This window comes from Bubalus bubalis, chromosome 12 (genome assembly GCF_019923935.1).
Source record: "Bubalus bubalis isolate 160015118507 breed Murrah chromosome 12, NDDB_SH_1, whole genome shotgun sequence".
Taxonomy (NCBI): domain Eukaryota; kingdom Metazoa; phylum Chordata; class Mammalia; order Artiodactyla; family Bovidae; genus Bubalus; species Bubalus bubalis.
The window spans coordinates 86,294,822-86,308,601 of NC_059168.1; the positions used below are offsets into that span (position 1 = coordinate 86,294,822).

At 54.5% G+C, this 13,780-nt stretch overlaps 1 protein-coding gene across 10 annotated transcripts in view; it reads right to left on the reverse strand.

Moving 5' to 3' along the window:
• Positions 1 to 321: 321 nt before the first annotated feature.
• Positions 322 to 13,780, reverse strand: part of ATP6V1C2 (ATPase H+ transporting V1 subunit C2) — an 88,717-nt gene continuing 75,258 nt past the window's right edge. For 8 of the 10 annotated variants that reach the window (XM_025261558.3, XM_025261557.3, XM_025261556.3 and 5 more), the window contains 8 exons: positions 12,442 to 12,540; positions 11,797 to 11,865; positions 9,518 to 9,610; positions 9,308 to 9,401; positions 6,545 to 6,682; positions 5,611 to 5,708; positions 853 to 985; positions 322 to 600 (listed from right to left, as the gene is read on the reverse strand). In XM_025261558.3, the coding sequence (XP_025117343.1) occupies positions 511 to 600; positions 853 to 985; positions 5,611 to 5,708; positions 6,545 to 6,682; positions 9,308 to 9,401; positions 9,518 to 9,610; positions 11,797 to 11,865; positions 12,442 to 12,540 (814 nt within the window). In that variant the 3' untranslated portion in view covers positions 322 to 510. The remainder of the gene's footprint in view (positions 601 to 852; positions 986 to 5,610; positions 5,709 to 6,544; positions 6,683 to 9,307; positions 9,402 to 9,517; positions 9,611 to 11,796; positions 11,866 to 12,441; positions 12,541 to 13,780) is intronic. The other 2 variants (XM_025261561.3, XM_006073765.4) reach the window with 1 other exon arrangement.

The following is a 13,780-nucleotide window of genomic DNA, read 5'->3' on the forward strand; positions in this document are numbered from 1 at the left end:
ACAAGGCCAGGTTCCAGCTATAAATGTGAAATGTAAAGCGAGCTTATATAGAAGGGTGAAAAACAGTGTGGATTGTCAAATGGGAACTGCCCTCCATGCCCAGTCTTTTGTCTCTGGGCCTCACCAGCAACTACTAGGGGAAAGAGCTGGGTATACACTTAGCCCAAGGTTTTTGATATGTTGTTATTAAACCCTCACAGCATGCCCTGTTAAGACATGAAGTACAGCAGCAGGCTACCAATTGATAGGAAGTCCCCATTCATGTAAGACATTCAGAAAACGGAACTTTTGAAATACGTTAGAATATAAGTGAAGAGACAATTCAAAGGACTGAGAACATTTCTTTACTGTGACTTACAAAAAATAAATACAACTGTCTCTAATCTTTGTGAGCAATTTCTCTAAAAATCTAAAATCTGTAGGATACTTAAATTGTTCTTGGGCTAGAGGAAAGAAGTGTCTGTAGTAGTTCACAGGAATACTCAAGTTTAGTGGTACCAGCTCATCTTTCTAGTCGAGAAGACTAAGGTCGATGTGGAAGTAGACATAAGGAAAGTAGTCTTGGTTGCTGAGTTGGAGTCCAGGGATCTCCACGGATGCCTGCAAAAGATGTCACGTTAGTGCATAAGCTCATCTCGTTTTGTTTCCGTGTGAGGAAAGCTCTCTAGGCATTGGCCGGAATTTCTGCCTGCCACAGTCCACCCCAACTCAACACAGTCTCTTGTTAACCTTTCACATTTGTGAAGTGTAGATTTTTCTAATAGTCTGGCAGGTACCGTTTTGGGGGAATAGCTTCATGTGGAGAGGCTGACCTTACTGTAAAAGGCAGCTTTCTCTGGATGATATACCTACATCCAATATACTTGCAGCTGCAACTTCATCCAGATGCCTGAAGACGGAGTTCAGAACCTGTCGTAAACGTTTGGTGCATGACTTCTTATGAGGCTGGAGGAGAACCGCCTGGAAGTTCACTGGCAGTCCATATCTGTGGAGGCAGACCAAATGTGTAACGGAGTTGCTGCAGTATGGGTAAAATGAACCTGGCAGTAAATCCTAGTAAGAGTGAAACATCCGCCAACACAACTTAGGAGAAGAAAACTCAGTTGAGCAGAATGTCAAGGGTCAGGAATGAGGCTAATTATTAGATCTTTCTGCACAGAAAAATCTCTAGAACATGCTCAACAGCTTCTGATGGTGACAGTCTTTGACTAAGAGCCAAGGGGTCCCTTGGGTATGTGTGATTGTCAGGTGGTAAGGGCTCAAGTTGAGGCGGTCCAAAAAACATTTTGACTCCAAAGCCTTTGTCTAAAATGCAGCTTAGTGGCTTTACTTTTCTCCACTGGAAGACCAGCGCACACAGATCTGGTTTATCAAGATTGTTCATTCCTTTTGCCGAGTTTTGGGTGGACAGAAAGGATTTTAAATGGACTTTGGATGCCAGTGTACATGTAAAAACCACTTGCTGGCAGCTTTTCCTATTGTGTTATCTCAACAAAGCATTTACACTGAGACTTCCTGCTGGTCCAGTGGATAAGAATCCGCCTGTCAGTGCAGGATACACGGATTCCACCCCTGGTCCAGGAACAGCCCACCTGCCACAGAGAAGCCCGTGGTCTAGAGCCGTGCTCGGCACCTACCGAGTAGCCCCTGCTCTCCACCGTTATAGCAAGCCCACGCACAGCAATGGAGACCCAGTGCAAACAAAAATGTTTACACTGAGTACTATATTAAGTAAATGTGCATTTTGTAACGGGTCAGTGTTTTAAATAAATATATATATACACTACCAGTGAGCAAATGCTTGGATATTCAATACTTACCCATGCTTCACGCCCGAGTCAGGCATGTGAAAGCTGGCCTTGAGATGCCCTTTTACTGCCTAACCTGTTAGTATTACTTTGGTTTTATTTCACAATCAAGACTCATAAATTAGCCCCTGACTTTCCTGGTCCTCATTTCTGGCTGTTAATGGTGCAAAGCGTTCACTCAAGTCCTGAGGTCTCCTAGTGGGTCTATAGAAAAGTACAATCAAAGGGCCATTTGTAATTGCCTCACTGTAACCAAGCGAGCCTTAGGACACTGAGCGAGCGGGGCCCCACCAGAGCCAAGAGGAGGAGGGCCACAGGGGCCGCTGATGCTGGCGGGGAACAGCAGGAGCCCCTGGGCTCGATGGGGTGAGAGGATGGCCCAGCAGACACCCTCGTTCCTTCTCTTGTCGTCCAAGCTCCGGCTACCCAGAGGACAATGAGCAGAAGGTCGTAGTGCTTCCGGGAGAGTCCCTGTCGCTTGAGTGAGCAGTGGCTCTCACCCTGCCTTCCCTCCCGAACGTCCCACCCCACTCCCCGTGCCCTGGGTAGAGACCCCACCGCACACCCACGGCCTCACCAGCACAGCTGACCCTGCCCACCGCAGGGAAGTCCAAGCACCAGACTTCAGACTTCTCAAAAGGTGACAGTCACTGATGCAGAGCCCAGGGCACATGTGTGTCTGGAGACAGCATTCCAGCTCACAGACGCAGTAGCCAGATCATCACTCTGCCACCCTCCAACTGGGCACCCCACCACGTTCATCGCCAGGTTGCTCTGGGAGGCTGTTTACCTTTCTCCTGAACCAAGAGGCCATCTGCTGAGCTCTGCTCCCCTGACCAGCTGTGAGCTCCTTGTTCACTGTGCTACCCGTGTCTGGTGAGTAACAGACACCCCCAGCTAGACACTGGCTACAGGAATGCTCCTTGCCCCTCGCCCAGCCTCGACACTCTGGACCCCTTCCTCATCCCACCTGCCTTTTTGTTTCAGGGCTGCCATTCTCCCTAGACCCTTCCAGTCCTCTCCCTGCTAGCTGTCCCTCCTGGTCAGTTCAAACACCTACTCCATCCTGCTCAGAACAGGCCTTCCAGGTCAGCTCTCCCACTCCTTTCTCCTCCAGCCACCACCAGGCTGCCCACTTCTGGACCACTCAGTACAGGAGCCTCCGTCCCCTCGAGGCCCCCTAATGGGGGCCCTCCACTTGTGCCCTCTGTACTAAGAAGGTCGCAGTCACCACCCCTGCCTGCTCACATGCCACCATCGTGCCCTTTTCACAAATTCCCCCAGCTCTCATCCCACCTATGAGAGCATCCAGGGTCCTATGTCACCGGAGCATCCTTCAGTTACTAGTTGCTCACGCCCAGTGGTCCCATTCCAGAAACACGTCAAGCCTCAACCGTCTGCTTCCTGACTCACCCATCTCTCCCTCCCCTAGCCTCTGACATCCCCATGGGCTTCTCTGCCCCGACTCCTTAGAGGCTGGGCTCCCCTTTGGTGTACCCTCTAAATGACCCTCTGTAGGTGAGCTCATCCAAACACATCAATCGTCATTGGTGATTCTCTAACATCCATTCTCCACCAAGTCCTCTCCCAAGATCCAGACTAATTAATTACCCAGCTACCTTGCTGGCTTCTCCAGTCTCATCACCATCCCACCACTCACCCAGGGCCCATTTCCATTTTCATCTTGGGTGATTTAAGCACCTGACAATGAACCAGCACTTCCTCCGCTGAGGGCTGGTCCACTTCTCTTTGATATGATTCAGCCCACAAACGTAGAGCACCTCCTCTCTATCCGACTCCAGGCTGGGTGACAGGCAGAGAGGCAAGTCACCCCGGCCCTCCCCTCCAGCTCCCAGAGTAGGGAAAAAGGACAGAACCAACTCTGAGGAAAGACAGAGCAGCAAGGGCCAATTGAGGGCAAAGGCCGAGGAGTCAGAGGAACAAGATAATAGGTGAACGGTAGCCATCTGCTCTAATCAAGTTGCTTTAACATCTGTTTTCTTAGCTTATGTGTGCCCCATACGATGGAATATGAAAAAGTCATGAAAAAAGATTGAGTATCTCTATGCATAGTGATGAGACTATAAGTAGATGAAAAAAAAATTGCAGAGCATCAAGTATAAATGACCCAACTTGGGAAAGAAGTCTTAAAACCATTAACTGGGATAATCCATGGGTGGTGTAACTGACAGGAACTTACTTTCCACAGTACCTATTTCTGAACTTGAATTTTTTTTTTTAACAGTAGTGATGTATTACAACTATTCAGGAGAAATAAAAGTATAGGTTTTAAGAATGTCATACATTGATAGTTTTGAATAGAATTGTTTTTGCATATACTTCCTTTTTATTGAGCTTAAACACAAAATTCGGGACCTCAGTGGACCATCTGGACCTCGCTCTTGAGCAAAATGGGCCTCCAGTAAGGATGGCAGGCTTTGCTGTACTGAGCCTGAGGACCAATGATTTTCAAGGTGAGCAGGGACAGACTGGGACTGTTGATGTCTGGAACACTCTGGGTTATCCTGAGTCTGCCCTTCAGCCCATTGTCACAATGCTTGCCATGACAGAGGTCTGAGATGTCTGAGAGAGGACGAGGAGCCATGTCAGACCCAGCTTGTGTTTAGACAAAACCACGTTGGGACCCATATGAAGGATGAGCTGGAGGCAGAGGACCAAGGAAGAGCCTTTGGCAACAGCTGGGAAGGAGATGGTGAAAGAGAGAAACAGAGAGAGAGAGAGCAAGGGTCAAGGCAGGATGGAGGCTTGTCAGGGGTGCCGTGATGTGGAGGAGGGGTAAGGCCGTAAGGATGAGGGGAGGGAGGCGTCCAAGGGGGCCCTGAAGTTTGGGGAGGAACCTGAAGCCATTGGCAGATACGAGGATCAGGAGGAAAGGACTGGGAAGGAAGATGAGCCAGGAGTCCAGGGGAAGCCTCTGGGGAAATGAATAGCAGGGGGCACCCAGGAAGCCTGGGCAAGGAAAAGAGAGCGGGGCACTCCACCAGGCAGGTGTGGGATGGGGTCCTGAGGACGCCTTCGGTGTACACAGGGAAGGGGCCCAGCAAGACCACCCAGAGGGGCCAAGGGGCCACTGGACCTGCAGGCCTGAGCAGACCAAGCTCTGGGAATGGGGGTGCAGTCAGCTACATGCAGTGCTGCCAAGACCCCCCCCAACCAACAGTTCAGGACACAGATGTTCAAATGGGCTTCAGTAAAAGTTTCCTGCTTGACTCCATTTTTGTAAACATTTTATAAAAATCATGCATATCTGCAAATTTAAAAAAACAAACTCAAAAAGCCTGAAGGATGCTAGGAACACCAGCGAGTTAGCAGTGTTTCCTCTTGGTGTTAAAGTTACAGGTGATTTTTCTTCATTCTTTGTGCTTACCTGTAGTTGCCAAGTTTTCCACAAAATAGTGAACCTATTTTGCATTTGTTAAAAAAGAGGTAAAGTAAGTTTTGTTGTTGTTGGTTTGTTTGGGTTTTATATTTTGTGCTGCCTCGAGGGCTAGGCCTCAAAACTCAAGGACGGAGACAGTGCTGGTGTTTCCTGCAGGAGCCACTGGGCCCTGGAGGGCTGCAGAGAGTGGGTGGGGGGAGCAAGACGCCAGCCTGGCAGGAGACTCAGGACTGAGGGAAGGTTTGTTGGAGTCAGGAATCCCTAAGCTTGTTGCCAAGAGCCAAGAATTGCAGAAGAGAGTAGGAAGGCCAGGGCTGTCCCAGAGCCTGGCAGGGTGGGGGTGTCCTGGTTGGAAGGAGGGTGGCAGAGCCCAGGTGGCCCCAGAGCATCCCGTCTACGCACCTGAGCACAGACTCCACAAACACTCTCAGTGCCTTGATGTGGATCCAGGCAACAAAGGCTTCGCTGAAGTGGACCTTGAGCCATCGCAGCAGCGGGCCCTGCAGAGGATAGGAGAGCGGTGACCCCTCCCAGCCACTCCACCCGACGCCTGGCCAACAGAGGGACGTGGGTTTTGGCAGAACGAGCCCCAAGCCGAGAAGAAATGCCCAGTGGCCCACAGAAGCAGTAGGTCGGTCAGACAAGGCCCAGGGCCAGGCCTGGGTGCGTGTTCTCCAGGGGCCGCCTGGTGCCGGGGTGGTTCGGTGGGCCAGCCCACCTGGCACACGCACGGGGCCACCGCCGACCAAGCTGCAGGGGGCTGGGTAGCCCCTGACCCAGGGCTTTCTGCAGGCAGCTGGCAGACTTCTCTGTCTGACACTGCACTGCCAAGGAGTCCCCCTTCTGCCAGGTCCTGGCATCATCCACCAGCCACCGCTTTCAGGGGTCTCCTCACGGCCCCCCTTCACGGGGCCGCAGCCCATCAGCCACAGCAGCTATCACTAATGCTGGCGTGGCTGTCTTCCACAGATGCCGGCAGAGGTCAGGGGTGGGTCCAGCTGGGGCACCCAGGGAAGACAGCTGAGATGCCCGACCACCACCAACCCCCCGGCCCCAGCCAGGATGTGCCCCGTCACCAGCTCCAGCCACCTCCAGCCAGAACCAAGGCACCCTGGCCAGCAAGCACCCATTACTGCTGGGGGAGCGGAGGGCAGCTCCCAAGAGGCCCTGCAGATCAGGAGGAAGCGTGATTCTGGGGGTCCTTGAATTTAAGACCTCGAAAGCCACAGTAGGTAACAGGAAAGGCGAAGATTTGTTTTCTCCCAAAGGTGCCTGCGCGGGCGGGTGAGGACGTGCGAGCCGGGGAACCCCAGGGCTCCCGGGGGGGGTTGCTTACCTCACCCTCGCCCTCATTCTCTCTCTCTCTGTCGCTCTGCCCCGCAGTGGGCCTATCGGGGTTCCCTAGCGGGGTTACCTTAACCTTGTGGTCCGGGAAGGTGGATGATCCCTTTTTAAGAGCAACACAGGAAGTTTGCTAAGGGCACAGAAATGATTTATTAATCTTTCAGCAAACAGGCAGCACAAAACAGAAATCATTCTCACGGCTTGAAAAGCACGTGCTTGGCGACTCAGGAATGCCGGCCCACCCTCTGGGGACTTGCGTGCTGGTTGGACTGGAGGGCATGATGATGCCCTTGGCCCGCTGGGGGTGAGATGGGGGGGTGGGTGGCAGAGGGCACCAAAGACCCGGGATTCCACATTCCAGGGGCAGAGTCCACAGCCCCTCCCTCAGCCTGGCCGGGAGCTTTCCCACACTGGCACCGACCAGCTCCACCTGCCGGGCTGTGTGGGCTCCGTCAGGGTGTCTCCCCCAAGGTCAGCCCACAATCGCCTCTTGGGCAATCGGAGTGCACTTAGGCATGTTGCAGGCAGGAGATGGGTCAAGCACCCTTTAACATCTTTCTGTGCAAACAGGGGCAAAGCCCAGGAAAATCCCGGCCTGTACTCTCAAAGGGGGCTGAAACCCGGGACCCAACCCGGCCCCTCCGGTTAACAAGTTAAAGACGGGGACGCAGGACACTGGTCCCACCTCAAAGAAGGCTAAAGGCGGGAAGAGATTCTTAAGCTGGGGTAGGGCTGACCCCAGCTGACCCTGCTCGCGGGCGCACCGCAAGAGCCTCACAAGGAACTAAATGTTTCAGTGTGTCTCCTTTGGGGCTCCGGTTCCCCCTCCAGGGAGACTGGGCAGGGCTCCCCAGGGCAGCCATGGGTGCAGAAGTCTACACCACATGAAAAAGCGCCAGTGAGCAACCTGAGATGGAGGTGCAGGCGTCAGGTTCGGTGTATCACTATGATCCCCAGGTGGGTCTGTGCCAGCTTGGAGATGGGTGCCAAAGGCCCCAGACACCCGTGAAAGGTGACACCATCGAGCGACGCCATGGGGGCTGGGGCCAGGACTGAGGCAAGCGGGGAGAGGCCTCAGCTAAAGAGAGGGCTCGAACGTCCTTGGGTTATTTTGGTTTGGGTGAGCTGGGGTAAAGGAGGACATCCTTCGGCCTCAGCTCCGGCTGGTGATCATCCTTTCTGCTGGTGAATGTGGTCTGAGACAAGGGGCTTAGGGCTCCAGCTCAGTCCTTAGCCTCAGGAAGGGGCGCCAAGCCCTGGTGCCTCGGCCGGAGCCCAGCAGATTATAGATCTAAGTGTGTGTTCCCTTGTGTGTGCCCGTGCCTTTCTCCTTGAGGGGCGTGTGTGCTAAGTCGCTCCAGTCGTGTCCGACTCTGTGCGACCCTGTGTACAGTAACCCGCCAGGCTCCTCAGTCCACGAGATTCTCCAGGCAAGAATACCGGAGCAGGTAGCTATGCCTGCCTCCAGGAGAGAGGGGCTGAAATCCCCCACAGGTACTTCTATGTCATCAGTTTTCGTTTCCTCCTCAAAGAAGGATGGGTCGATCCGGTGGGGATGGGGAGGCCCCATTATGGGGGGCTCTGAGCCTGGTTCTCACTTGGAGGCCATGTGTCTGCAGTCCCTCTGCAAAGGTCACTGACCTGAGAGGTCAGGTGGGACATGCAGAATGCCCAGCCCGAGGCCGGAGGAGGCCCTGGGCAAACACACGGCCCGTGGGAGGCACTCGCACGTCACCCAAACACACACATAGCCTCGTGTTTACACACTGGACCTCCCTCTCCTCCCTCCTCTCGATACTAGAGGCTGAACTGGAAGCTTCTCTGAGAACCCTCCCTGGTGGGGCAGGTGGGGGATGGGGACCTGAAAACATCCCACGGGGCTCAGGCTCACTCCGAGCTGGGGGTGGCCGTGTCCCGAATGTGCCCATTTTAGAGTCACAGCCGCACCGCTCACACGTCAACAATGAAAACCTGTTTTTCTCCCCCTTGAGCTCAGCTGTCCTCACACAGGAGAAGGTTCTGAGTGGCTGCTAAGCTGCTAAGTCGCTTCAGTCGTGTCCGACTCTGTGAGACCCCATAGACGGCAGCCCACCAGGCTCCACCGTCCCTGGGATTCTCCAGGCAAGAACACTGGAGTGGGTTGCCATTTCCTTCTCCGAGTGGCAGTGGTCGGAAGTTTCTGGGAGAAGCACCCACTCTTTGCTAAAAGCCTGGGGGAGGTAAATACAGGTGCTGGTGACTGGTCACGTCCCTCCTGGAGGTCACACAGGCCAGGGCTTCAGGTGACCGCTGGCTGCACTCTGCAAGGTGGTGGCCGCTCCTGGCACAAGTACTGCTGCCTGAAGCGCCAACAGCCTCGCCCAACCTCCAGCGGCTGGCGAGGTCCTCTCCCTGGGCTCGTGCTCGCTCGCCTCTCAGAGCCTCACTTTCTCATCCTCAGGACGGAGCCCGGAGTCCCTTCCCGGAGGGCAGGGACTGGCTCGGTGAGATCTGCCGCTGCAGGGCTCACGTGCCACCTCCGGGTTACCGTGCTTGTCACTGTCCCCCAGACCTGCTCCAGCAGCCTCAGGAGGACACGTCCCTGGGGGTATGCACCGGGGGGAGGGGGATGAAGGGCACTGGGGGGTGGGGACTGGGCAGGGCCCTTGTGCTCCAGGCCTGTGGTGCATGGGTGGGAGGTAGGGTGGGGTTGTGGTGGGGTGGAGGCCACCCAGAACCTTCCTGAGAACCCTCCCGGCCGGTATCATATACTCACATATTGTTGCTTCTTATCCGACAGCAATCGGGTCATCTCTTCCCTTTCCCTTTTAATTTCTTTTTCATCATAGTAAAATTCTCGTACAGTGAACCTTAAAACAAGCAAACGAGCGGCTGTGGCTAAGAAGCTTCCAGGCGGGCCAGAAATCACCCCCTCCAAGGGCAGACGAACCAACCTCTGGGAAAACCCACCAAGGCCGGCCCTTACTTATTCTCTCTGGCTTTGGTTTTGAAATCATCGATCACTTTTCGAAACAGAGTCACGGTGAAGAGGCCGCCCTCCTTGTCCTCAGCGATCAACCTGTTGGAGAGAAAGTCTTGTTCACTGGATGCACCACCAGGCTGCTGAGCTGGGTGGGAAAGAGTCCATCGTTTCTCCAGGGGCGGTGGGTTGCTGCCAGTGGGAGCCCGGTGGTCCAGGTGCAGCGGCCCTGGAAGGAGCGAGGGCACCAGACAAAGGACGACCCTTCCTGTGTCCTAACTCCAGGCAGTGTGTTGTGAGCAACCTAACTCCGACTCCTTTCAGTCACCCTCTAGGCTAGGGCTGCAGGGGCCTGCAGGTGATCTGAACACAGGCCCTGGAGGAAAATTCTGGAGACTTGCGCAGATCTGGGCTGGTGGTCCGGACATGAACCAGCCAAGACCCAGCTGATCACAGATCTCAATCACCTGGCATGCATAGCAAGTGCCCAGCTCTCGAATGCCACGGTGCAATGAAGCAGGGCAGAGTTCCCATTGGTAAAAACCATCCCACAATGGGCATTTCATGTCCAGTGTCACACTGTTCTAATTAGACATGGCCTCCCTGGCACACCCTGACGTAGGAGGGCTGTGGTCACTGGGACCCATGTTCTAAGGGCCTTGGCATCCTGCTGACCACATGACCTGACCATGGGCCCGGGCAGGGTCTCGGATCACCTTTCCTGCTTCTCCAAGCCACCCATCGGGGCTGACCCAGGATCCAGGAACCTGTCCACAGTCATCTCCAGAGGCTCACAGGTACCCCTTGACAATGAAGGGCCTGGGGGTTCTAATCGGAGAAGCCAAGCTGCCTCTGGTAGCAGGCTCTCCCTGCATGTGGCCATGGACAGCCAGCCCTGGAGAAAAGTGAACGTTCTGGCCAAACAGGCCAGTTTCGAAGGCAGCTCCTCTGCCAGCCTGCACCCCCTCCTCCACCTCCTGCAGGTACACTGCCCCCGGCTCACTCCTCCAGCCTCCCCTTGCAACCTCAGGCTGTGACTGTCCTGTTCCCTGCACCCTTCAGTTTAGCTCCTGATTGCTATCACTTGAGAGCCTGTGACCCAGGGAGAGCCAGCCCTGCAGCAGGTGCCAGGCCAGAGGCCTCTGGGCTGCGATGGGAGTGGACAGGGCTGCCCCCACGCTGAGCTCTATGTGCGTCCAAGTGTGTGTGTGTGTGTGTGTGCGCGCGCGCGCGCGCGCACGTGTGTTAATCGCTCAGTCTTATCTGATTCTTTTCGACCCCATGAACTGCAGCCCCCCAGGCTCCTCTGGCCATGGATTCTCCAGGCAACAATACTGGAGTGGGTTGCCATTCCCTTCTCCAGGGGATCTTCCCAATGCAGGGATCGAACCTGGGTCTTCTCCACTGCAGTTGGATTCTTTACCCTCTGAGCCACAAGATTCACTGTCAAATCATTTCAAATGACAAGCTATTTCAGACACAGGGAAAGGTATAGAGAATGACAAGTATCCATGTATCCCCCCTTCCCCCATCAAGCTTAAGACACAGAACAATTTTCAAGCAATTGAAGACCCACATGCCCTCCCAACCACATCCTGCAGCCCACCCCCAGGTCATTGCTGTGCTGTTCAGCATTTCTCATTCTCAAATACCCCGTGATCCGTGCCCCTGCATCTCTCAAGTCACATACCATCTGGTTCTGTCCATCTGGAGACCTTAAATAATAAATGCCTTCATGCTGTGTGTCCCCTTCTACAATTTTCTCTCCACTTCACATCGTACAGTGAGATCTATGCCTGCTCCTGCCTACAGTGCTAAATCCTTGGTTTTCCCCACTGGGTGGCACTCATGGGTTGAATATATTCGTCCATCCCTTCTAAGTCACTTTTCCAGCCCTAACTGGCCGCTCCTGCTCTGATGCCAGCAGGCCACATGCCGAGACTCTTCCTTCCCTGCTTGTGCTCTGCGGTCATCACGGCCAGGCCCTTGCTTGACCCGCAGGTGGGGAAAAATCCAGCCAAGATGAGCATGCGGAACAGAGTGCTGCTCAGGCCTTGCAAGTGCTGAGGGCCAGAAGGTAGTCAGGGTGGGCTTCCTGGAGGAGACGGCAAGGGAGCAGACTTCTGAAAGATGGAGGGAGTCTGGCCTGTGGCTGAGTGTGTGGCTATGAACGAACATGTGTGGAGGGCTGAGGGCCCTTGCACCTCTGGGATATGTTTGGTGGCTGGGTGTCTCAGAGTGCCCATACATGGCCCCCCAAACCCAGGACCTGAGGCCTCACTTACTTGGTTGACCGTGGGACCACCATGTCTGAGAGGGATTCATAGGTTTTTTGCCATTGTACGTAACTCGGCCTGCAAGAGTACAGAATCATTCAATGATTTTTGAAGACAAGGCTGTGAGGTGTCCTGAGTGTCTAGGAAATTGCATGCCCTTTACCCTGAGGGACTGGGGGGAGCAGGGCTGGGGGCCAGACAGCGCCCCAAACATCCCCCGAGGCCCTGCCATGGACACTGGAATGCTCACCTCCCTAGGAGGCCCCAGGCAGCAGGGAGGGGCCCATGGGAAGGACTCAGTGGAGACTCCCGCTGGGAGCTCTAATCCCAGGCCTGTGTGACCTTGGGCAGGCCAGCTGAGCTCTCCAGTTTTAGGACTAGGGAACAATAACAGCCCCCAGGCTTGTGTGAGATGCCTCCTATGTATGGCTTCTGACAACAGTGGACGGATGTCTGAGAAATGGCCGCTCCTGTCACTATGACCACCACAGTTCTATCAGCTGCTCCTGAAACCAACTCCACAGCTGCCATTTAGGGCCCCGGCATCTGGCCGTGGTGGGCTCTCCCTTCCTCTCCACTGAGCAGGACGATTTCCTTTGTGATCACCAACCCAGCCCCAAACCCCCAACCCCCCTCTCACTCTGGCCCGCTTACTTGGGGACAATGACCAGCAGTGTGATCAGGTACTCAGAATCCAGCACGAAGTCTTCTTTGCTCACAATGTCGCTCAGGGTCCGAGTGAAGAGGTTTCCCCTGGATTCACGGGGGACAAAGAGGTGGGGTCAGTAGAAAGGCACATGGAGGCACCCCGGGCACACCCATAACACCGAGGGCAGCGGGGGACAGGAAGGCTTGGGACACTCCCCAGGGAGGGGCGGGGACCCTGGGCCAAGTGTCCCCCGGCTCTGTGTCTGGGTGGCCAGAACTGCAGTGGCTGGCAGGACCCCAGGTGCCATCACCAGTCACCCGAGCTGAATTCAACACTTTGGCTGCCGGCGCTGCCCGGGCACAAGCCGCCGGCGGTTGGGAGGGGATCGCTGGTGGCAGGCCGTGTAAGTTACACAAGTGGCAACAGTGGCTGGACCAAGAAGCCACCTGGGCTGTGCTGGGCAAACCAGCCCTGATGAGGGTTCCGTTTCACATTACACGCCTTGTCGTCCAGCAGCCAGGAGACATTCACCTGAAATAGCTTTGCATGTGCGTCCAGTGGAGCCTAGTCTCATTGAGGTCATGGTATTTTCTAGAACAGGGACCAAGGGTGTTGTACCAGCAATTGGGCCAAAATTACAGTTCCTGAGATGCTCTGTAGTATCAGTGCATAGTTGTCCAGTTGCTCAGTCGTGTCCAACTGTTTGTGACCCCATGAACTGAAGCACTCCAGGCTTCCCTGTCCTTCACTATCTCTCGGAGTTTGCTCAAACTCATGTCCACCGAGTTGGTGATGCCATCCAACCATCTCATCCTCTGTCGTCCCCTTCTCCTCCTGCCCTCAATCTTTCCCAGCATCAGGGTCTTTTCCAGTGAGTCAGCTCTTCACATCACTCCAATATTCTTTCCCGGGAAATCTCATGGACAGAGGAGGCTGATGGGCTACAGTCCATGGGGTCACAAAGAGTCGGACATGACTGAGCCACTGATGGCACACACACGTAAGGCCTGAGTGTAGTAGGTACATAATAATGATAGAGCCAGGAATTCCCTGGTGGTTCCAATGGTTAGGACTCTGCACTTTCGCTGTAGTGGCCTGGGTTTAGTCCTTGGTCAGGGAACTAAGATCCCACAAGATGCAAGCTGTGGCCGAAAAAAAAAAAAAAAAAAAAAAAAACCCATTGCTCAAAAAAATTAACAGAAGAGGGAGGTAGACACCGACCCACTTCACCCTCAGCTCCTTCGTTCAGTGTATATGCTCAAAGGATCAACCACTGCGACTGCTGACCTCCCCACCCAGCACACAGCTCGTGAACATGCAGGAGTGCCTCTGGCCTTCCCACTC